This window comes from Vombatus ursinus, unplaced genomic scaffold, assembly GCF_900497805.2.
Source record: "Vombatus ursinus unplaced genomic scaffold, bare-nosed wombat genome assembly UNPS02014809.1, whole genome shotgun sequence".
Taxonomy (NCBI): Eukaryota; Metazoa; Chordata; class Mammalia; order Diprotodontia; family Vombatidae; genus Vombatus; species Vombatus ursinus.
The window spans coordinates 3,319,688-3,344,849 of NW_020954587.1; the positions used below are offsets into that span (position 1 = coordinate 3,319,688).

The 25,162-nt window shown below is 38.0% G+C and overlaps 1 protein-coding gene across 1 annotated transcript in view; it reads left to right on the forward strand.

Annotated features, from left to right (window-relative positions):
• Window positions 1-25,162, forward strand: part of SYTL5 (synaptotagmin like 5) — a 153,164-nt gene that overhangs the window by 116,815 nt on the left and 11,187 nt on the right. Inside the window, exons 11-14 of the mRNA XM_027875540.1 lie at window positions 2,074-2,252; window positions 6,815-6,914; window positions 8,776-8,937; window positions 22,160-22,268. Of these exons, the coding sequence (XP_027731341.1) occupies window positions 2,074-2,252; window positions 6,815-6,914; window positions 8,776-8,937; window positions 22,160-22,268 (550 nt within the window). The remainder of the gene's footprint in view (window positions 1-2,073; window positions 2,253-6,814; window positions 6,915-8,775; window positions 8,938-22,159; window positions 22,269-25,162) is intronic.

Sequence of the window (25,162 nt, forward strand, 5' to 3'; positions counted from 1 at the left end):
AACAAACAAAAGATTCATAGAGTTACTTTTAAACTAACCAGTATCATAAGAGATTTGAGTATTGTCTGTTTGGCCTAGTTAAGAGGAGAAAGTTGGCATGTCCTCATATAGCTGAGGCTGGTATGGTCTCCTAAACTGAATTATTTCCTTGGAGCCCTTCAGAATTGGTAGGGCTCTTTGTTTACAAACGGATATGATTGGCACAACTTTCTAACAATGAGAGGGTGGAATGGACTGCCTCAGAAAGCATGTAGGAAGGTACCATCTCTATACTGTTTCAATTTGAAACTGCATGCTATGCAGGGAGATTTTTAGAATATTCTTTAGAAGATGATCTCTGAAATTCTTTCCCACTCAGAGGTTCTGTGGTCCTATATTGTATACCCCAACAGGCAGAATACAATAGTGGAAAGAACTCTAGAAATTAGGAGATCTGGGTTCTACTATTCACACTCATACTAAGCAGTTACAGAACCCTGTGCAAGCTCCTGGTCCTTCACTTGGCCCATTTCTTCATCTGTTAAAGTTGGACAAGATGACCTCTGTGGTCCTTTCTAGCTCTTATTCACTGAGCCCATAATCATGGATTATGATTTCTTTTACCTAGATTGAGATGTAGTTCCTAAATGATTATGAAATTATAAAATCCTTTGAGTAAACCCTGCCATCCTAAGCATTAAAAAGCTATTGCAAAGAGGAGACAGGCTCCCTTCTCTATATCTGAGTATTCCTTGATCAATCTATTGCTGCCTAACTGGCAAAGTCCTCCTTTATAGGTACTTGTGACAGAAAAAAGTTTAAACTAATCCTTAATTGCGTTAAACTTTACCCTTTGGATCAGCAGCCCTCAAAGTATGTTTTAGCAGTCTCTCAGAGCTTTCTGATGTTAAATATCAAACATTTTTATAGCACCTTCAGCACTTTCAAAATGCTTTAAATATATCATTTGATCCTCGTAACAACCTTGGTTAGTGCTATCATTATCATTATTTGTCAGATGAGGAAACTAAGGCTAGAAGGGGTCAGATGAGTGACTTGCCCAGGATCAGACATCTAGTAAGTCTCTAAAGCGAGATTCAAACATACGTCTTTCTCAATCCCAAGTCCAGTACTCTACACTCACCATCTACATTCAAATGATTCCTATACTTATACTATCGCATACTATCATATTGATAATGTAATAGCACTTTTGTCAGTTTATGGCATAAACTAAACATTTAATTATATTTAATAAAGTTCAGTCTTTGCTTCATTAACGTCTCAGCAAAAACTATGTCATCCGTTCTGTTAATTTTGGTAGAACTGGGGCACTGGGGAGAAAGGGTACAAAGAAGGATTATTTGGAGGAGGGTTCATTATTATTTTTATTTTTTCACAGTGAATCAGGGTATATGGTCCATACTTTCTTCGATCTTTCTGAAATGATCTGTGGACTGAAAAAGTTTGAAACCATGGCATTAGAGAAATCATTGGTCACATGGCTGCTGAGCAAAAAATTTTCAAAATCATTTGCAGTTGTATAGTGACTGGCTGTTTTATGGATCCACCCCTCTAAAGCTTGCTGTAGATCAGTGGTTGGTCTCTATGGATGGGTAGAGACAACAGAGCATACATGAGGATGCTCAGACCACCTTTTTGTTGATCTTGCCTCCCATATCCAGTCAAGGAGCAGTATTCAATTGCTTGATGCGAAGACCAATCATGAGAATAAAGTAGGATGCTCAGTTGGGGATGTGCCTTACTCTTTCTGGTTGTCAAGAGAACATGAATGTTGGTAGAAAAGTTGAATGGTATCCCATACCCAACCACTAACCCAAAAGTGAATTATTCTCCCCATAGTAATTAAGTTTATTGCCTCAAACCAATGAGACTAGATCCTTTTTCCTACTTTGACACGAAGTAACACATGCAAAACAAGCAGTTGATTCTACTTTTTTGCCTATTACTGTGGGCTGGTCTGCACACTGAAGTGAAGAGGGATTGTAATTGAATTAAGGAGAAAAAAACTTGTTTTTGCAAAGAGATCATTAGAGCACCACTGGACTTCTCTTTTTATCTTGTTTATTCCAGACCAGCCTTAACAGCATGATGAGTGTTTATAGTGAAACAGGGGACTATGGCAACGTGAAGGTCAGCGGCGAAATCCTTCTGCACATCAGCTACTGCTACAAAACCGGCGGGCTCCACATTTTTGTAAAGAATTGCAGAAATCTAGCCATAGCAGATGAAAAGAGACAGAGAACAGACGCGTAAGCAGACAGCATGTTCCTTTGTCTAGTCCAAATAACTTATTTTGTGAAGAGGAGAAATTTGAGTATGCCTGTCTTTTCAAATTAGATTCAATAGTTATATATCACCCTATTCTTCTGTTACATTTCTAAATACCTGCTGCTCATGCTTCCTTGGTTACACTGATGTCATCACACAAAATGTTTTGGAGATTCAGTCTTGTAGGTTATCAGTACCTATCAATAGGGTCAGTTCTATGAAACAGGAACCCTACACTCATGCATACTCCAAGGGATTAAAAAAAATGAATCTTCATTTCTCCTCTGGAAAATGTCAAAAGGAAAATTACCAGGCTGCTTGATCAGCTCAAGACCCAAAGCCTAGGTCAGTTATGAAATTGTCAAGACCCCAAGGATGAGTCATGGAATATAATTTTGGACCAAGACATGTCAGAGGAAAGAGTAAGTATAATCAGATCCCAGGTTCAGTAAACAATCCAGACCAGGAAGTCAAGGATTTTCATGGTAAAGGGAAGGATCTAATCTGAAATAGTACCTTACTACTACTATATAACAATCATTTTCTTCCTCCCTGATTGACTATCACAGTCCCTAAAGAAAATGTTCAAAACTTCTCTTCTCCCCTTAAGCTACAACACTACCTGCATGCCTCCTTTTTATTGGCAGAGCACCTCACCTCATACTTTACCAAGAAAATGGAGGCCAACTGTCCTGATCTACCTGAACACCTCAATTCTTCATCTGAGATTCCCTCAATTTCATCTCTAATTCTCTCCTCCTTTGTTCCAGAATCAGATGAAGTTTTAGGATTAGAGAAGTGATCCTTATCCTTACAAAGACCAACCCCTCTATTTGTGTCCTTAATTCTATCCTCTTCAATCTTCTCTAGGAATTTAAACCTTCAACCATTTTGTCCTCTGTCTCTAAAGTTTCTCCATCTTCAATGCCTACAAACATGCTCAGATCTCCCCAATTCTTAAAAAAAATTTTCAGTTGAACCTGCCATTCCCTCAATCCCCCCATCATCCCATTTCTCTTCTTTCCTTCCTAGCCAAACTCCTAGAAAAAAGTCATCATATACTTGGTGTATCTGCTCATCACCTACTACTCATTATTCAGCCCCATGTAATCTAGATTCCAACCTCATCACTCAACTGAAGCTGCCTTTTCCAAGGTTACCAATGCTCTCCTTATTGCTAAGTCCAATAACCATTTCTCAGTCCTCAACCTTCTTAACTTCTCTGCAGCTTCTGATGCTGCCTTTGACTCCCTCCTCCTGGATACTTTCTGGGTTTTCATGACATTGTTCTTTCAGAGTTCTCATTTACTAGACCTATCCCCACCCCAAGGCATGGATATAGCCCAGGGCTTTGTTCTAGGTACTCTCTCCAATCCACATTCTTTTAATGGATGTTTCTGGTAGATTCACTTATCTATGCAAATGATTCCCAAATCTACATATCCAGCCCTTACACCTCTTCTCCACAGAAGTCCCACTTAATCAATACCTACTGAACATCTCCATCTGGATTCCAATGACTAACTAACATTTAATAATGTCTACAATTTATGTAATAGTAATAATAATCATAAAAATCACAAAATAATAATAGCATTTGTATAGCACTGTGAGAATGCTAGAGTACTTTGCAAAGCACTTTATACAAATATTATTTTACCTTCACAGCAGCCTTGGGAAATAGGTGCTATTATGTAATCAAGGCAGACAGAGGATAAATGATTTGCCCAAGGTCATGCAGTAAGTAAATGTCTGACGTAGGTTTTGAACTTGTGTTCCTGACTCTAGGTTCAGTATGCTATCTACTGCACAACCTAGCTGCCTATCAAAAAGTTCTATTAAACTCAGCATGTCCAAAACAGAGCTTATTCTCTTTCCTCCTAAACCCACCCCTCCTCTGAAGTGCCCTATTTTTGTCAAGGTCTCCACTAGTCATCTATCTAATCATGAAGATATTATTACCACATCACTCTAGGGCTCAAGGACACTTCCTTATTGCCGCTAGGGGAAAATGCAGACTCTTCTGTTTCACATTAAAAGGCCTTCTCAATCCAATTCCAACCCATCTTTCCTATGCTGCTCTCCACCCATATACTCAGTATTCTAGACAAACTGGCCTACTCCTTATCCATGTACTCAGCATTCCAGTCCCTATTTCCATTCTTTGGCCCAGATTGTTGCCCATGATTCAGATACTCTCCCTTCTCACCTTCACATATAGGAATCTGTTTCCCTTTGAGATTTAACTCAACTGTTATCTCCTTTATAAATTGATGCCTTCCTTCTATTGCTTATCTCCAATTTATCCTGCATACAACCTGTTCCCACATTGCTGTTTGCATGTTATCTCCTCCTTTAGAGGGTGAGCTCCTCAACAATTAGGACTGTCTTTTGCCTTTCTTTGTATCTGTAGTGCTTAGCACAGTACCTGGCATGTAGTATGCACTTAATAAATGTTTATCGACTATTGAACAATAAACATCCATTATTCTCCTTCTTTGTGCCAGGTGGTATGCTAGTCAAGGTGATACAGAGATAAAAATAATACAGTCCCTGCCCACGAGCAGATTACAATCCATGATCCTACCCTTCTATTCCTCCACCTAACACTGTATTTACTGTGTATATATTTTAGATGACTTAACTATATACATGTTATATTCCCATAGTAGAACGTTAAGATCAGGGACTACTTCTTCCCATCTATATCTGTAGCATCTAGTATCAGGTCTTGTATATAATAGATGCCTAATAAATGCTTATTGTAATTAGTGTGTTCTGAGAACAAATTGGTTTCATTCATTCAACCAACATTAAATACCTGCTATATGCAGAATATTATATTAGGCACTGGGAAGGCATAAAAATAAAGAAAACAGGGGTCAGCTAGGTGGTGCAGTGGATAGAGCACTGGCCCTGAAGTCAGGAGGACCTGAGTTCAAATCCAGCCTCAGACCAAACACTTGACACTTACTAGCTGTGTGACCCTGGGCAAGTCACTTAACCCCAATTGCCTAAAAAAAAAAAATAAAAAAAATAAAGAAAACAAAGTCCCTGCCCCCAAGGAGATTAAAAAAACATTTCCACAAATAAATTCAGTAGACATTATAATATGATATATGTATAATGGGAGCAAAAATTCATTATATTAAGTGAGAGGACACAGGTGGCTAGGAGCATCAGGAAAAACTTCCTGGAATAGCAAGTGTATAAGCTGGCTAGGATGTCACTAGGGAGAGATGGGGAGGGGTAGGGAAGAAGGTGATCAGACAGTGACAAGCATAAGGAGCAGTTCAAGAAAAGATAGGTAGGTGAAGAGTATGGAAGTTATTTAGAGGAGAGAATAATACAGCTTGATCAGATCCCAGGAGTCTGTAGGACCAACATAAATATTTGAGACTAGCCTAGACATTGTTATTGAGGGTCCAACATATCCACCCATGATTTATATGGCATTTTGTACCTTCCTCCCTAGTCCTCCTCCCCCCATTCTGTTGATCTGTTCCCTCACTCTGGGGTTTGTTAAATATATCCCAAGATTATTATTGACCCATATTCAAAGTAAGTGCTGTTATTCCCAGAGACTGTCATTTCTTGTTTTCTGTCTCTTCTTACCCTACTCATTATCACTGACTCAATTCCCCAACGCTAAAATTTTATGGCAGGTAAGAAGGAGGCTATCCGAAGCGGAATAAGAGTGTAGGAATATAATGACAATCACCAGGAATCTTTGTAGCACCACAAATGACCTCTGAACAACATTTTGAAGTCTAATATAAACCGTATTCTATATATCTTAGCCTAACTTTTTCTCTCCTTAACCCATTCTCTCCCCTCATCTTTCATTTGCTCATATAAATCCATGACATTTTTAGGAAGGTATATTTTCAACCAATCAATAAACATTTATTAAGTACCTATTATATGCTAGGCACTATGCTAAGTGTTGGGGATACAAAAAGAGGCAAAAGTCAGTCCCTGACTTCAAGGAGTTTACAGTCTAATGGGAAATACAACAAATAATTCTGTACAAACAAGTTATAAACAGGATGAACAGGAAATAATTAAGAGAGGGAAGATCCTAGAATTAAGAGGGGTTGGAAAAGGCTTCCTGTAAAAGGTGGGATTTATTAGGGACTTAAAGGAAAGCTAGGGAAGGCTAGATGGTGGAAATGAGGAAGGAGAACATTCCAGACATAGAGGTCAGCCAGAAAAAATGCTTGGAGCCTAGACATAGAATGTCTAATTCATACAGCAGCAAGGATGCCAGTCTCACTGGATGAAATAGTACATGGCGGGAAGTAAAGCATAAGAATACTGGAAAGGTGGGGGAAGCTAAGTTATAAAGGCTTTGAATGCCAAGGAGAGGATTTTGTATTCAATCCTGGAGGCAATAGGGAGCCACTGGAGTTAATTGAATGAGGGGGTAACATAGACCTCCACTTGAGGAAAATCACTTTAGTGGCTAAATGGAGGATGGATTGGAGTGGAGAGAGAATTATTTGATGTTTCCAATCACCAGCTTCATTTTTATCATCTACAGCTATGTGAAATCATACCTTCTTCCTGACAAATCAAGAAACAATAAACGCAAGACCAAAATCAGAACAGGCACCAATCCAGAATTTAATGAAATTCTAAAGGTGAGAGCTCTTTCAAATTAATAATCCATGACAAGTTCCTGAATTAGTTTACAACCGCCTACTGTTTATAAATGGCTGAAAGTTTTTATTAGTTAGAAATTTTTATCTGACAAAATAGTAGATTTTGATGTATTTGAATTTGTTTGTAAAGACCTTTGTTTTCTTGTCACCAAGGGCATTCCAAAGGTATCCCAAATTAAACTAAATCCCAAATTAAAGTCACTTTTACTCTTCATATGATTTTGCTACTGTTGACTTTGCAGTTAGATTTTAAGTAATGGCAACCCAAACAGATTTCTGTTGCAGTGAGAATTCTTATTCTTGGGGACATAATAGGTTCCTGGGTCTTTTCAAAATAACTTTGTCAAAGAATTGGTACGGTAGTTTTCTGGATCTAGTCATAGTTTTGCTATGGACTTCACGTCTCATCCTGTATAAGGTGATTATGGTACTTGGACGGTGTAATTATTTACTATTCACAGGATTTAAATGGAGCTAAATTTAGGAAGATGGATAGGGAACAATGCAATACATGAAGATTTATGGATGGATGTGAAAGTTCTAGGGGAAGTAACCTGGGGAAAGAAGCTCAACTCTCTCTGTCTCTCTGTCTCTGTCTCTCTCTCTCTCTCTCTCACACACACACACACACACACACACACACACACACTCTCTTCTAAAAAGAGGAGAAAATTGCTATCTGCCTGAGATAAACACTAAGATATGTAAGACTCAGTTTATGCCCTCAAACAGCTTATGATATAGTAAGGACCAGGTCAAATACGTGAATAAACATAGTAGAAATTATAATATGAAAAGTGCATAAGAAGAATATGATTCCTATCCAACAATGGGCCTATCCAGCCATAACAAGACTAAATCAAAGACATAGCGAGTGGATGAGTCCTTTAAGAAAAAAAAAAGGTAGACATCTCAGGAAGTTTGTCTTGGAAGACTGAAGTCCTGATGGCTGATTATATCTTTGTAGGTTGTTTTCTGGATTTCATAGGATCACAGATTTAAAACTAGAAGGGATCGTAGAGGACAGTGAGTCCAAGCCCCTTGTTTAAGTGACTTGCCCAGGGTTTTGCAACTAGTAAGGATCCCAAGGTAGAATTTGAACTCAGGTCTCTCTGAATTCAAGTCAAGTACTCTGTCACTACCCATGCTGCAATATTAATAAGACTAAACAATGGAGAACCTGTGTTTAAATTTGGGCTCTGCCACAAATTCACTGTACGGACCTAGATGGAGTATTTCACTTAACTCCTCTGGGTTTTGGTTTTTCCCTCTGTTAAAAATGAACAAGTTGGAATAGAGGAGCAAAATCCCTTCCATTTGAAAAAATCCTATTCTTTTAGATATAAAACAAGAGTTGCAAAATAGATAATTCTTGTTTAAAGTTAATCTTTGAAAAGAATCTTTCGAAAAAATAATTAAACACGGGCTAATGAAGAATAGACAAAAATGATGAAATGACAAAAAGTTAAAAAAACTTTCTGCCTCCTATAAACCCTAATTGGAATTAATTATCTTCAAAAAGAATTCTATACATATGTGTGTGTGTGTGTGTATGTGTATATATATGTATATATATATACACATATGTATATGGATATACATACCTGTATATATATATTTTTTTTCTCTGTGCTAGGAGCCGTACCAAAAAAAAATATGGATTTATTTTTTTCCTTCAGTGGTTGGAGGATAACAAAGATAATGAGTTCTTTCCTGTTCAGTATTTCTGTTGCTGATGGAAGTGGTTCAACAAAGGAGTAGGTGAACTGAATCCCAATCTGTTCTTAACAATTGAGAAAGACCTTCATTAATGAACATATTTGTTTCTGTTATATTCTAGTATACCATTAGCCACACTCAACTAGAAACAAGAACCCTTCAACTTTCTGTCTGGCATTATGACCGATTTGGGCGAAACAGCTTCCTTGGAGAGGTGGAAATTCCTTTTGATTCATGGAACTTTGAAAATCCAAGTGATGAATGGTTTGTGCTCCAGCCCAAGGTAAGCAGGACTAACTGGGCTGGTCATACAATGAGGCACTGAATGATGAATTATGAATTATACTGATGCCACGGGACCAGTGTGGGTCATTTTAAGAAGATCACTGATTAACTGGGTCCATCTGGAAAAGAGCAGAAAGAATATGAAGTTTCATATCATATCAGAGGTGGGCACAATTAAAAGAACTAGGGATGTGAAGCCTGGAGAAAAGAAAACAGAAGTCAGGGCATGAGAGCTATCTTAAAATAATTGAAAGGTTACTATCATGGGGACAAGGTATTATACTTTGTTACTGCTCCATGACTAGAACCTAATGGGGAGACTTTATAGAGAAGTAGAGTATGGATCCATATAAAAAAAAAGAATTTTCTTAACAATTAGAGTCGAACTTCTTGTAATATAGTGAGTTTCTTGTTTATTGAAGGTTATAAAATTATAGATGATCAGAGGTGGAAGGAACCTCAGTTGTCATCTCACCCATACCTCAGAAAATATGCCCTCTATCAACATCCCAACAAATGATCACATGGCCTCCACTTGAAGTCTTTTGGGAATGTCAACCTTCTGACGCATCTCATTTCACTTTGTGTTACTTCTAATTGCTAGGAAATAACATTTGGCCAAAATCTCCTTTTAATCAAAAAAAGAGAGAGAAATGGTTAAGGCTGGAGATAGAGATTTTGAAATCATAGATCTCGAAGTTCTAAGGGACCTTAGAAACCATCTAGTCCAACCTGCTTGTATTTTTCACAAATAAGGAAAGACATCCACATAGAGGTGAGAGTGGGAGCTATGGAAATAGATGAAATAACCCAAGAAGAGAAAAAAGAAAAGGCAAGTTCAGGATTGTACCTTGTAGAAGAACTGCATTTAAAGATCAGGAAGAGGATCTCATTATAGAAGTGAAATGATCTGAGAGTTAGGAGAACCAAGAAAAGGCAATGTCATGGAATCCGAGGGAGAATCAGATAGTGTGTCAAGCAATGCAATAAAGATAAACTGAGGTACATTCTCTGAGCGTAATCAATTTATTAACAGTGATGCATATAGCTATTAACAAAGTGGGTCAGACTGGCCACCTCAGTAAAGCTGGTGAACCCAAGGGGGTGGGACTTTTTTATTGCAGGAAATAAGTGGGTCTAGGTAATTGGGGAACCTTATAATTTACTACACTGGGGAAAGTGGGTTGACATCTGGATGTGGCTGATCACGCCCTTCTCTGACAATTAAGGAAGATTAAGTGTTTTGTGGAACTCGTCTTACTCCTGAGATCTTGGCTAGACAATCAGAACCACCCAGTTAGTCCCCTTGAGGGAGATCAAACCACTCTTATTTGCACTAGGACAGGCAAGGATTTCTCTTTTGAGGGGATGGCACCAGGTTAAGCTGGTTGATGCTTACAGACAGCAAGCAAATGTCCCAGGGGCTAGTGTAGGAGTGGTGACAACATTTCCTTTCAACTATACCTTTAAACACATTTAGACTAGGAAAGACAACATTTTTGAGCCAGGTGAGTTCAGACAGATACTAACAATTATACAAATCAATCCAGCATAACACCAATTACGCTGTAAAATCAATACAGTAGAAATAAGGTTTAATGTTAATTATGATTCCACACTAGCTTCAGAGAGGAGGGTTGGTCGGTAGTGTTATGTGCTGTGCTGAGGTTCAGTAAGATAAGAACCAAGAAGCTCTGATTTTTATAATCTAGCCACTGCTTAGATTCTTATAATCTAGCCAATAAGTCAACAGCTTACTAATATTCAGACTCCTTAAGAGTCTTCCCAATATGATGGATGTTCTAATACCTTATCTTTGGCTGAAAAAAAAAAGATGTGGAAGGTGGAAGGTGGAAAGAAAAAGTCATGGGGTCTTTCCATTGATAAGGGATGGAAGCTACCTAAGACCTGAAAGGAGACATCTTTAGTGGAGTAATTAAGTAATGATAGTGAATAAGAGAGATTCCAAAAGAGTTAAAGAATGAGTAGGTTTTGAGAAAGAAGCAGTAAGACTATTCTCTCAAGAAAGTCATCTGTAAAAAGATGGATAGAGAGAAGAGCTTAGCAGACACAAAATGATGATATTTGAAGGCAGAAGGAAAGGAGACAGTGGAAAAAGAGAGACTGAACATGCAAAAAAAAAGAGGAGGAAAAATTGTTGAAACAAGGTCTCTAGGAATTGAAAAGGGATGAAATCAAGAACATAAATAAGCACAGTTGGGCAACACCTAGGCAGGTAAGTGGTGTAGTGCATAGAGTTCTGGACCTGAAGTCAGAAAGACCTGAGTTCTAATCCAGTCGCAGACATTTACTAGCTATGTGACCAAGCAATTCACTTAGTTTCCTCATCTATAAAATAGGGATGATAATAGCACCTAGCTCCCTGGGTTGTTGTGGAGATTATATTCTTGTGAGATAATATTTGTAAATAACTTTGAATAAAGCACTATATAAATGCTAACTCTTATTATTAGTTAGCTTTGACAAAAGAAAGGAATGCTTCTTTTGAAAAAGCAAGAGGATAGGAATATAAGATGGGTAAGAATTCACAGAGATTCGAGGATCCTAGGACAATAGCCAGTGCATCTTTGAAATGGTTAATGGTTTCAGGCTGGGTAGAGAATCAAATAAACAAAGAACCATGGTAGTAGAATGAGAGATTAAGGATGATTTAAGGGAGTAGAGATCCCAGTGAGGAGAAAGAATAAGTATGGTAGAAAGGAAGTATCATAGTATCAGAGCTTTAGAGATGGGAGGAAACTTTGAGGTCATTAGTCCAACCCCCTTATTTCACATTTGAGGAAACTGAGGCCCCTGACTCATCCAAAGTCACACTGGTGCCTGAGTACAGATTTAAACCTAGGTCCCCTGAATCCAAATCTAGCACTCTTTTTACTGTAATATGTTATCTTCCTTAGGAAAGTAGAAGATAAAGAGGTTGCAGTCAGAAAGAGAATTTGAGTATAGCCATTTTAAGTGATGATGAAATCCAATTCACCCCATGGAAAGTAAGCTCCTAACAAGGCTTAACAAGGCTGTGACTTGTTAATTTTTTTTTGCCTTTGTACCTCCAGTGCTTAGCACAAGGTTTCACACATAGTAGATACCTAGTGAATGTTTATTAAAATGAATTGATTGTGCATATGGGCAGCTTAAAAAACCATGAAGTTGGGAGTCACTAGATGCTGAAAACTGTGTGTCAAGGATTAAGGATCTTAGAATGGCCATCAGCATGAATGTTAAAGTCACCAAAGATGATGGCAGAAGTCAGAGTAAAGAAGAGAATTCTGTGAGCCAGACACTGAAGTAATTGAGGAAGGTTGGATGGCATTATAAGAAGAGGTACAGAGAGAAAGGCAGAACCAAGATATTGGAGTGACAGGAAGTAATTTCATGAGCTCCTCTCCATAATCTCCTCCTTACATTTATAGAAAACACACCAGACCCAAATGCTGATGGAGAAATCCAGGAAAAAAAATGACAGTGAGTCCTTCACCATGCTCAGCTTGGAATAGGGAAACAGACAAGGAGGTCTGTAGACAGTGGAGACATAGTTGGGTCAGGAGCATGCTGTGCATGGAGCCCGCCAATCTGCAAGTAGCAACTGAGCACTAGGTAAGAGGGGTTTCTTAGACCCCCACTGAGGCACTGCAATGGGGACAGGTGGCAACTGGCAGCTAGCCAATCCATGGTGGAGTGACAGGGGGACCTACAAATGGCAATGGTGTTCCCAGCTTGGGAGATCCTGAGCTGTGTACAGAGAAAGGAGGAAATTAAGAAACCAGCGGCAGCCACAGCAGCCACCATGGTGTGGCTCAGACCTTACCTCCAATGTCTAGCCCAGCCTACAGAGCAATAAGTAGGTGGGAATCCCAGACCAAAGGGGAACCTACAATTCTTCCACTCTGAGCCAACAGAGCTTTCCAGTTGGCTAATAGGAGTGGAGTCCAGCAGGAGTCTACTCTTGCTCAGACCTAAATCCAGGTTAGGAATTTGCAGAGCTCAGACCAGGGAGCAACAATCATACTTTGCCCTGGATCACCATTATGGGAGCACTGAAAGCTTATAGTTACCCAACCTGTCCCCGAGTTCCTGTAATAACACAAAACTCAAGATCCCGAGAAAGCAGCAACAGGACATGCTCATACTTTCCCTCCAGAGGTGCCACAGAGCTTAGCCCTAACATCATATCTGGAGTTAGAAAGCTGACTGGAACAATGGGCAAACAAAAAAAGAATCTCATCATAATAAGCTAGTATGGTAACAAGGAAGCTCAACATGAATGCAGAAAAGGATGGCTCTAAAATGTCTACAGTTGATTCAGAGAAAAACACAGTTTGAGCATAAACTCAAATAGAATTCCTGGAAGAAGTGAAACAAAAGTTTAAAAAAATTTTGAAGTGTTTTTTTAAATGAATGAGAGCACTTGAGGAAAAAAATGGAAAATAAATGAGAGCAATGGAAAAAAGAATTGGAAAAGGAATTAACAGTTTGGCACAAGAGGTGTAAAACTTTGCCCAAGCAATAACTCTCTAAAAATTTGAATGGACCAAAAAAAAAGCTAATTACTCCATGAGACAAAAAATAATCAAACAGTCAAAAAGCTGAGAAATAGAGGACATGTAAGGTATCTCATAGAAAAAGAAAAAATAACAACTGACTTGGAAAACAAATTGAGGAGAAAACAATTCAGAATCGATTGGAATATCTAAAATCCATAACTGAAAAAAAAGAACCTAAATATCATATTATAAGAAACCTTAAAAGGAAATTGCCCAGATCTCTTAGAACTAGAGCACAAATTAGAAATAGAAAGAATCCACTGGTCATCTCCTAAAAGAAACCCCAGAATGAAAACTCCCTGGAGCATAGCCAAAAACCCAAGCTTTCAGATCAAAGAAAAATTACTACAAACAGCCAGAAAGAAAGAATTCAAGTACCAAGGAGCCACAGTCAGGCTCACGCACAATTTAGCAACCACCAGTATAAAGTACGAGAGAACTTGTAATATGATATTCCAGAAGCAAAGGATATGGACTTATAGCCAAGAATAACTTACCCAGCAAAATTGAGTATAATGATACAGGTGGACCCATCAATGACCTTTGAGATTTAGCCTACCTAAATTCATAGGATCATGGTGTAAAATTGAGAGCTAGAAGGAACTCTAGAGGCCATGTAATCCAATCCTCCCATTTTATAAATGAGGAAACTGAAACCAAAGGAAGTTAAGTGACTTGTTCAAGGTCACATAGTTATTAAGAGGCAGAGGTAAGATATGAACCCAGATCCTCTCTTGACTCCAGAGTTAGTGTTCTTTTCACTGGCTTAGTTTGCTTTTGTGGATATCTCATAAGCATTGTGGGCACCAAATGAAGGCTTTGGCTAAACTAAGCTATAACAGTGCCTTGGCATCTTGTATGTAACAAAATAAATGGAAATAGCATGCAGTTTAATATTTTAAATAGATTGCTTACCAAAATGCAACGTCAGTGCATAGAATTGGGCTTTAAAAGCAACAAGGAAGATAAATAATCACATGAAAATGGTAGCAATGATCTGTACCTGGAACCATTCCCACCAGTTTTTCTATCTTGTACTAGAAGCAGATAAAATGTCATTTTCTTCCAAGTACAAAATGATGCACAAGTTGCCAGATATCAATACTCAAATAAACTACAGGCTTTTATTGAGGTCATAGATTATTATTTGAAATCAAAACTTGGTTGTGTGTGTGTGTGTGTGTGTGTTTCTACAAGAGGGTGCATTCAAGGGTCTCCTTTGAATGGCAGGAAAACTCAGTATTTTATTCAGTTTCTTTAATTCCTATCCTCCCCCACCCTTCTGCTAAAATGCCAAAGGGGATCAAAGGAAATGATGACAACTGCAGAGAGCTGTTCATTTGCTGTGCTTGGCCACTGTGCTGAGTATACAAGTACACAAGTAGATGTCAAGGTTTTCCAAGATGGCAGGAATACAGTTGGATGTCCATTCTCTATGGGAACCATTCTAGTCCCAGACTCATAACAGAATGGTGGGGCAAAACATTTAGTATGTCTGCAGTTGAATTGGGCTCTGTATTATTATCATATAGTGTGATCACCAAAGCAAAATTTCATTCTCAGTCATCTGTTTTAATCATTCCAAAACAACAGCTCTCTCATTCTTGGCAGTCTGAGTCATAAGGAGTCCCTGAGATATTGCACACATTATCCGAGTTGGGAGATGAAACATGACCTGGAGGGCCCATTTTCTCTGCTAACGAGGGATCAGAATTAATAAGAGTCAGGCTTTGGGAAACAGCTCTTCACAGTTGGAATGCCTGAAAGCCATAGTGCCTCATTGACTTAACCAGCCTAAATGAGAGACACTCAATATTGAGCCTTTGTTATTGATAGATTGTGTAGCATCTCCTGTGTAGGAGGCAGAGCGGGAGGAGAGATGCCAAATGTTGTGGCAAGCACTGTGGAACAACCTACATTTCACTGTAGAGCATGCATACGGCAATGATGTACTCCAGCTTCAGCTCATTATCTCCAGGACAGACACCCCGAATGACCTTCGGGGTATTGATGACCTTTCACAAATTCCCAAAAGGTACTCTTGAAAAACCAAAGACAAACTAGTTGACAACCAATAGCAAGCTTCATTTTAAAGTCTTCTTTTATTACATCTTCAGGCACAGAATACAATTAATTTGGCTCTGAGATGAAAAAAAGAAGTAGTTTCTGCTACCATGAAAAGCACTGCAATGCTCATTTTTCCTAGTTTGTCTACTTAATCTCAGTCTGCCTCAGTTTCTTTAGTTGTAAAATGGGGATAATAGTATTGACTACCTCCCAGGGTGGTTATCAGGATAAAATGAAGATAATATTTATAAAAACACTTTGCAAATCTTAAAGTGGTACATAAATGCTAACTATTGGTAGCATTAATCCCGTAACTACACTAGATCTCAATTTAGCTTGGCTTACTGCATCATAGATATCTGCATAGCATTGTTTGGCCTCATGACTTTCAGAAAACAGGTATATCTCTCTGCACCATCATCCGTGAAAAGAAAATATTTTGAGATATTGTGCTGTGGAGCATGGCTTCTGATGTCCCTCCCTGAATGACAGTTGCTTTTGAAGTCAAAAAGGGTAAAATTATACCATCCAAGGTGCTAGGGATGAGGAGGAATAACAATGTCAATCACCTGGTACCCTTTCTTTGGGTGATTAACCGCTCAGCTCTTAGCTAGACCTTTTCCTAGGAAATAGAAACAAAGAAGAACCATTTCTAGACCTGAATTTGAAACTTTCCCAGGTTGGTGGTACAGATTATACCCTCTCCTGGCATACCCTTTCAGAATCCAGGTTCATTTCTATTGTGACACATTGGAGAACTTTTATGGAGGGTTATATGTGTATGTATGTGTATGTATGTGTATATATATGTATACACACATACATATACACACATGTTTACACATACATACATATACATATGAAACACATATAAAATGTATTATATAGTTTCCATGATGTATATGTTATATATTATAGTATTTTTTAAATAATTTGTATTTTAAAATCTGTTCATATTGCTTTCCACAAAGCAGGTTTTCTGCCTAACTATCCCACTTAACATCAAATCATCAAACAAATAATTAATTGTTGCCTTTATGTTTTTCCCCCTGTGCAACATAAAAAAGCAAAACAAAACACTTAGAGCCCCTTGAAAAAGTGTTAGAGAAGTTTTGTGATACTGAGTACTCAATTCAAAGTAAACAAGTTTAATAATTAATGAATAGTACATGCTCAGAAAGACAGGTTTTGAATCAATATAAGGAAACTCTCCCTAAAAATTGAAGTTGTCCCAAAATAGAATGCACCACCTCAGGAGGCAGTCTTCAAACAGAGACTAGATAAGCTTTTGTCCGGAATGGAGAAGAGGACATTTGTATTCAGGTACATGTTGCGCTAGATCCCTTATACATGTGAGAGTCGTAAGGCTTCACACCTCTAATGATCCATCACACACCATGATGGGCACATAGAGTGAAGGAAAATGGGCCTTAATGAGAATTTCTTTGCTTTATCCAATGTTCACTCAATGCATGTTTCTGTAAATTATGTTTTGTTGTGCTATAGTCTGTGTATGGAAGAAAAAAAACATGTCAAATTCAAGAGGAGTATAATGAAAACTTTGTAGGCAAGTCAAATCAAGGGAAAGAACACTGGGTTCAAAGTTGGAAGACTTAGGGTTGAATATCAGGAATGCTACTTATGAAACTGGGCATCTAACCTTAATTTCCTTATGTGAGAATGTTGTCAGACCAAATGAGCCTTTCAAGCTTTAAATCTTACCCTAGCAAAGAAATGGACAAAACTCATTGAAACACTTTAATTTTGATGAAGTAGCCAATAATTCTGCAGGCATTAAAACAAGAAAAGCCTGTATGATTACATACTAGTAATTCACAATTGTGTAATTCAATACTTAAGTGCATCTGAAGTTTCATCTATGTAAGACTTCCTGCCCGGGCGCTGATTGTAACCCACCCTAATTTTGTTACTATCTTCTCTGTGATCCTATAAACCCTCCCCAAAGGGTCCACTCATACTGTCAGAAGTCTTCCTCTACATCTTTTGGTCTGATTTGAGCACCATGTCCATCTATTTGTTATCCCTTGATCTTACTATGTGACCAGCTACCTCTTTTTCTGGTCATTCATTTCTCAGATATTTTTGACTTGATTTTGGTGTGTCAGTGATCATTGGCATTTCACTACAGCTTATGTATTCCCAGTCTACATCCTTCCATTTTCCATTGAGTGACCTTAATTTTGGGGGTGGATAGAATTCTAAGACTCAGCCAGAGAGCATCATTGGATGAAAATAAATTTTTAAGAGATGAGTTTTAGTTTCAGGGAGAAACATGAGGCCACTGAAAACACTGCTCACTTTCCCAAATGCAGTCCAGCCCATTCTCTTCCTCCTGTCCAATTCTTAGTTCAGTTTATTATCCACCTGAAATGTACATCCAAGATATATGTGCTAGATGTCAACCCAACTGCACAACATGGCCCAAATAATAAATGTTCTTCATCTACTTAGATTTTCCAGTGTAGATGACTAGGCTAAGCCCTTCTGAGTAATTATGAATTTCATTTTTTATTTTTAAATTTTTTTCAATTAATGAAAATGCACCTCTCTTCACCTACCCCACCCCCCCACTGAAAAAGAAAGAAAAACAAAATCCTCATAATAAATATGCATATTTGAGTAATACAAGTTCCTTCATTGGCTATGTATGGACCTCATTTAAGAGGCTTTGGAGTATTCAGAAGCTCGTTACAATCAATACAATGCCTTGTACAAATAAGAGTATCCAAAGGACCTCATCATCAGTAAGTAATTCCTCTTCTGTCTAGTCTGTGCTAGATACCTTCCATAATGGTGTCAAAAATGTTTGGTGAGCATGAGTGACTGACTCTCTTTGTTATGCTTTATTAAATATTAATAATCAGAGGATCATCAAACAATGAAATCTCAATTGTTGTTACGTTTATTAAAAGATCTTGTTGTTTCCACCTCTATAGTATTTCTCCCATTGGTCCCTTTCTTTCTACTCCCATGGCTACCACCTGATGTTGTCCATCATTATCTCTCACCTGGACTACTTCAATAACTTCCTAATTGGTCTCCCTACCTTAGGTCTCTCCCTTCTCCAATACACACTGCACATGGCTGTCAAAAGACCCCATGCTTGGCAAATGCATTTCCTTCATACCTCCACCTCTTAAAAACCTGTTTCCTTCAAAAGGGAAGAAAGATTTTATATACCACAGTTCAACTCAAGAATTCACATTTTACATGAGGTCTATCCAGCCCCTCTCAATCTGCTAGTACCTTTCCCCAAAAAACTTACCATTTATTTATGAACTTATTTTGTTTATACAAATAGGGACACGTACATATTGTCTCATTTAGAATGTAAGTTACTTGGAGGATTGTCTTTGAATCTCTGGTATCTAGTACAGAGCCTGGCACATAAAAGGAACTTAACACATGATTGTTTGATATTGCATAGACTTAACATATGCATTGCAAATATCTTATTGGAAAAGAGCCTTTAGGACTTCATTTTGTTCTACTATAACAAATGCACATAGTAACCCCTTAATAAATGTTCACTGATTGACTGATTAATCAATAAACCTAGTAAGACATTGTATTCTGTAAAACATGCAATCATTTGTGTGACTACAAAGATGTTATCTGTACAATGTCACATAGGAAAGAATAGCTGTTCCACTCTCCTATTTTTATCAAGGATGCTTTTGATATGTGTATAGATCATTCTCATAAAGATCTGGAGAGATGCTAAAGTAGGCACATGGGCAATAGTTGTTGTATAGGCATATAGGCAATAGTTATTGATTTCTTCATTGATTCTTTCAGTAGTAATTTTTCCAGGCATTTGATATCTTCCTCTCTATCATGTCTTGAAAATTATTCTTTCAGTACCCCCAAAGTTGTGTTACCTCCAGCACAGGCTTCCTCTGTGCATGATTGGTATGAACTGGGAATAAGAATTGTTATGTCTTTCTCTTTGGAAACAGACCAAACTCACTGGCATGTTTTCTGTTGTTGTGATTATCCTACAATTCTTAAACTTTCATAGAAAATGATACAAGGTGATGGTCTGTGTCAATGTTCCTTTATCCATTTCCCATTTTTTCAGAATCAGTAGTTTGCTTGAATATATCAGATTATTTTAAGATCACACCACACAGCTCAAACAAGCTGGTGAGATCCAATTGTTAAATTTACATTATGGAATTTATACCTGCCAATCAGCACATGCTACAGATCAGGGCTTGATTTATTGTTTTATTGATTGTTTGGACTTAAGAAAGTGATAGAGAAAATACTAGTCATGCAGATTAAACTTAAAAGTATATTGTGTGTCCATTTCTTTTCTTCAGAGACCCAGCAGTCAGACATTTATCAGCACATCGCTGATGCCGTACTTTTTTCTCATCTTTATTCTTTTTACAATTTCACATTGATATTGATATTTGCTCTAACAAATGCATGTTCTACTTATAAGCAGGCAATTGAGTAACAGCTCAGATCAGCAACCCAGTTATTTCTTATCTATTAAAGGACTTATATTTTTGGTTGCTCTCTATTCACTATGTTCACTTCTTGGACAAAAAAAAACTATTTATGCTACTTGGTAGGGGGTCACTTATGATAATAATATGTAATTCTTTGCACCTTCTCACTCCCTTTCCCCCCACTCTGCCACTGTCACTGCACTAGTGGAAAGAGCTGCACAGGACTAAGATACCTTTTCTATTTTTCTTTGTTTCATGGGTTGCCATTAGCAAAACAAAAACAACAACAACAACAAAATGAATCGCCTAATGGTCAGTCTAATAGTGATGAGTACTTAATTATCCTGGCCGGTGGAAAGCAAATGTTGTCTATTCTGGGACTACACTTGAAGCCTGTTTAGCCTAGAGGACCTGACAAAGTACCATCCCCTCTAGCAGAGCATTTAAAACCTTTGAAATTCGTGGAGAAATCTCAGTTGCACCTGCTGTCACTTATATAGTATTTTAAGGTTTGCAAAGAGCTTTACATATGTCATTTCATCTGATCTTCCTGACAACCCTGGGAAGCAGGTACTGTTATTACCCCAATTTTACAGATTAGGAAATTGAGACTGAGAAGTCAGGTGACTTGCCCTAAGTCATACATCTAGGAAATGTCTGAGGCAGGATTTGTACACTGGTCTTCCTGACTCCAGGACCAGAGACCCATCCACACTGCACCACACCATGCTCTGTTAGTGGTGTTTCCAAAGTACAGTTGTCCGGGGATTTTTGTTCTGGCATAGGTTTGAACTAAATGCTCTCAGGTCTCTTTCAGCTCTTGTTATTTTAAGATTCTGTAATTTTAAGAATCATATACATTTCCATTTTTGCCTTTGGTGTGAAGAATAAGTAAAACATTTTAAATTATTTCCCCCTTATTAATGACTACATTGCTACCCACAGGAATGAAACCAGGAAGCCTCTCTTTGGAAAAGTCTTGCCCCTTGGTGTCAGGCTGTGGATAATTTCTCATTATTCACTTTTCAGAAAGTGCTGCTGATGACCTTAGTCAAGTTTTTTTTTGCTCTAGCTCAGAAACTCTTCGAGCTTATCCTGTCTTAGAAAGGGATGGGGGAAATGGGCCTGGGGAAGTTATCAAAATCTATGAATCTGTTAATGTAAAGAAAAGGCTATCTACCCTTCTATCCCCGTTTGTAGGAAATCCAAATATTTACTCCAGGAAATGCAAGAGAAAGACAGGTCAGTTCAGGTCAGTCAGGTATTCCCATTGAGTGGGAAGAGCTGAACTGCCAACGTTGCTTTTAATAACACCCTAGAAGAGGCAGGCAGCCCAGTCTAGATTAACCTTTAGGGCATCTTTCTCCCCTGCTGTTCACATGGCTGAATAACAGGCAGGTAATGTTAAGTCCAGGCTTTATAGAATGGTGCAGTCTCTGTGTGTAGTGTATCTTTCCACAAAACTCCCATTGCTTTGGGGATAGTTTGCTTCATTAAATCTTCGAGTCTTTTTGTTGTTGCTTCAGGTCATCTACTGAACTCATTAGAGGCAAAATAACTGAATAAGAAAGTGTTCTGGGCCAGGCCTATCTCGTTCAGTCCAGTGGTTCAGGCTCAGGAATAAAATGCAAGAAGACATTTGGCCATAAAATATTTAACAGAGAGAAGTTTACTTAACCATAAGAAAGGATCAATAAAGATGCCACATTGTTATAGTTGGATAAGGCTTCCCTTTGTTTTCTGTACTTGTCACAGCAAAAAAATAAAAAAAATACCTAATCGGAGAGGTATATTGGCTCTCAGAGTAGTGGGAATTCCACATGTCTAAGAAGCCGCAACTCCTCATAGGTTGGGTTTTTATACCTCAGGTAGCCAGGATGCCATTCTATTGGCTCAATCCCTAATCCTCCAGACCATTCGAGTCCCAAAGATGACTGCCTTGCCACTTTAAATAGAAATCAGCCTAACTAATGTAAAATAGATGTCACTAACACTACAGGGGGATTGACGATATCATAGTCAAACCAAGCACATCATAATTAGCCTACATAAGATAACAAGTTGAAAACTGGAACTGAGAAACACTAAATTCCTTTTCTTTCTGTGTCAGGTGGAGTTTGCACCAGATATTGGTCTTCAATACAAAGGAGAGCTGACTGTGGTCTTACGCTACATTCCCCCTGAGAATAACCTAATGCTCCCACTCGAACAGCTTCAAGGTGAGATCAAATTTGGTTATATTCACCAGCTATGCTGTTTTCTGAAAGCTTACAGATAAACTTCAAGGATTATTCTAAATGCTTTCTGCATCATTCACATAAGCTGTCTGGATAATGAAATAACTATATTCATTTGCAGAGGAGAGTTGGGGGAGATAACTATTATGAGAAAAAGACAGACCTTTTATCTCGTTTGACATTTTCAAAACTGTGATAGTGAACTTTTGACACATCAGTTCTTGGGTTATAGCAAATAACCATGGACTTCAACTTAGGAAACCTCAGCTGCTACAAGAACCATCTAATTTAGATCATGCCAGTGACTCAGGGATGCTCAGTGGGTGCTAAGGAGCAGCATCAACATAATATCACATACAAGATTAGTGAATTCAAGACTAGAACCCAGGCCTCCTGATTCTGGGTTCAGTTTGCACAGGCAACTCCCCTCCCTGTTTCCATACTTACAGATATTCTACTTCCACCACTGTCCTCATTAAAGAGTAATTTGCCTCAGGTTACAACCTTAGAGGTGGTTCTTGGTTACCAGTCAGTCAATAAGCACTTAGCATAGTTCTTGGCACATAGTAGGTGCTTTATAAACTCAATTTAAAAAAAAGAATGTTAATAGTAAAAAATAAATCTAAACCCAAAAAAAGGATTTTTTTAATATTTTTGTATTTTTTTAATCAGAAAAAAAGAGGATCCAAAGAACTTTTAAGATAGATGAATCCTTAAAAACAATCTGCTCCAATTCCTTCATTTTACAAAGGAGGGAACTCAGAACAAATGACTTGCTAAAAATTCTACAAATGATTAGTGGAAGAAGTCAAGGCTAGAACCTAGGTCTCCTGTCTCCTGGTTCAGTTTTCACTCTACTGTGATAGATTTATCTAGGTGTAACAGATCTTTTCAAGAGAGGTAACCTTAAGAGTCAGTGGATAGCCATTTAATTCTTTGTCAGTGAGCATCAAAGATGAAGAGGTGATCCTGAAGATGAGGCCTATTTCTTTGTTTTAGACTTTCTCCAGTGAATCAGTGAAGGGCTACAGTTGAGTCCTTTTTGTCGTGATTAGCAATCTTGATGTCATTAAGTTTACTGCCTTGCTATTACCCCAGTGCATAGCCATGAGAGATCCTTAGTGACCTTGGAGGCACTAGACCGTATTTATTGGAAATAAGAAACTCTGGCATTTCATCTTATTACCTTCATTGTAGTTCCTGCATTGGACCATATTGGTGCCCACTCTCCAGTAAATGGGAAAGGCTGCTTGCCACCTACTGTATTTCTAAATGCTTATTGCTAGATCCTTATTAAGTTTTCTAATCAATCCATCAGCAAGCAATTATTAAGTACATCCTTTGTACCAGTCATTATTCTAAGTGCTAGAGGTTTAAAGACAAAAACAAAACAGTCTCTGCCCTCAAGGACCTTATAATTTACAGGTAGAAACAATATGTACATATGAGTATGTACAAAATTTATATGTACACATGTGAAGTAAATACAGAGTTATTTCAGGGTGGGACAGTGAGGCAGTAATAACAAGGAGGGAGTTTGCGCAAAGGGCACAGGAATAGGAGAGAGATTCCTCATGGATGAGCAAGGAGGCCAGTTTGGTTGGTCCTTATTATAATATATAATTCTGAAAAGTCAAGTTGGAGCCAAGGTGTGAGGGGCTTTAAATGTCAGAGAAGCTTTTATTTGATCCAAGAGGCAAGAATTTATTTGGAATTTATTGAGCAGGGTGATGACAGAGTCAGACCTGAGCTTTAAGAACACAGCTAGATCAAAAGATATGTGCAGTTTTATAGCCCTTTGGGCATAGTTCCAAAATGCTCTCCAGACTGGTTGGATCAGTTCATAACTCTACCAACAATGCATCAGTATGCCAACATTGATTATTTTCCTTTTTTGTTATATTAGCCAATTGATAGGTGTGCGGCATTACCTCAGAGTTGTTGTAATTTGCATTTCTCTAATCAATAGTGATTTTGAGCATTTTTTCAAAACTTAAAAAAAGTTAAGCACTGTTTTAACATGTAATTGGAGAAAAATTAAAATATTATTTTAAAAAAAAGAACATAGCAATTAATCCGGTTCTGCCCTTTGGAACAAGGTGAAATAGCTCTGTTTGTGACACAGCCTATTGAGTATTTGAGGATGGCTGTTATTTCCCTCTAAGTTTTCTAAACTTTCCCATTTTCTATACTTTCATACTATTCTGCAGTCTGAGGAAGGGATGTATCTGCTCATCCTTCATGGTAACTGTTCTCCTGTATTTTTAATTCCATTTCTACCTGCCTCCTCTTGGGCCCTCATTTTAGGATTATCCTTACCCTTTCAAATATGAGGGTTAGTATGGTTTAATGGAAAAACCTCTGGCCATGGAGTCAGAAGGGCAGAGTTGGAGTTCTGGCTCTATTTCTTACTACCTGTGTGATCTTGGCTAAATCCCTTAACCTCTCTGTGCTCCAGTTTCCTCATATAAAAAACTAGGGGCTTGAACTACATGATTTCTGAGGTCACTTCCAATTCTAGATCATTGGATCCTAGATATTACATGAAGTGACAGAAATGTTTTTGTTTCCATTTTCTTCAAACAAAAATTCACAGTTTTTAGAAGGCTCGGACACAGCAATCGTTCCTAAACATAAAGATGGTCTCTTTATATCTATCTCTACGTGTACAGCTAAGTCCTAATTAGTTCTAGTGGTGAGTCCTTTGCCTCCTTTGCATTTTCTCTGCATATATCCAATGGACTGGAACCAAAGACCGTGTTTTAAATAATTGTAACTTTGGAAAGTGTGAATTCAAATTCATGCAGCCCCTTTGAAGGTTTCGTTACTCTCAGTAATCAGGATCTATCTATAAATGTATGGAAGTGTGTGTGTTC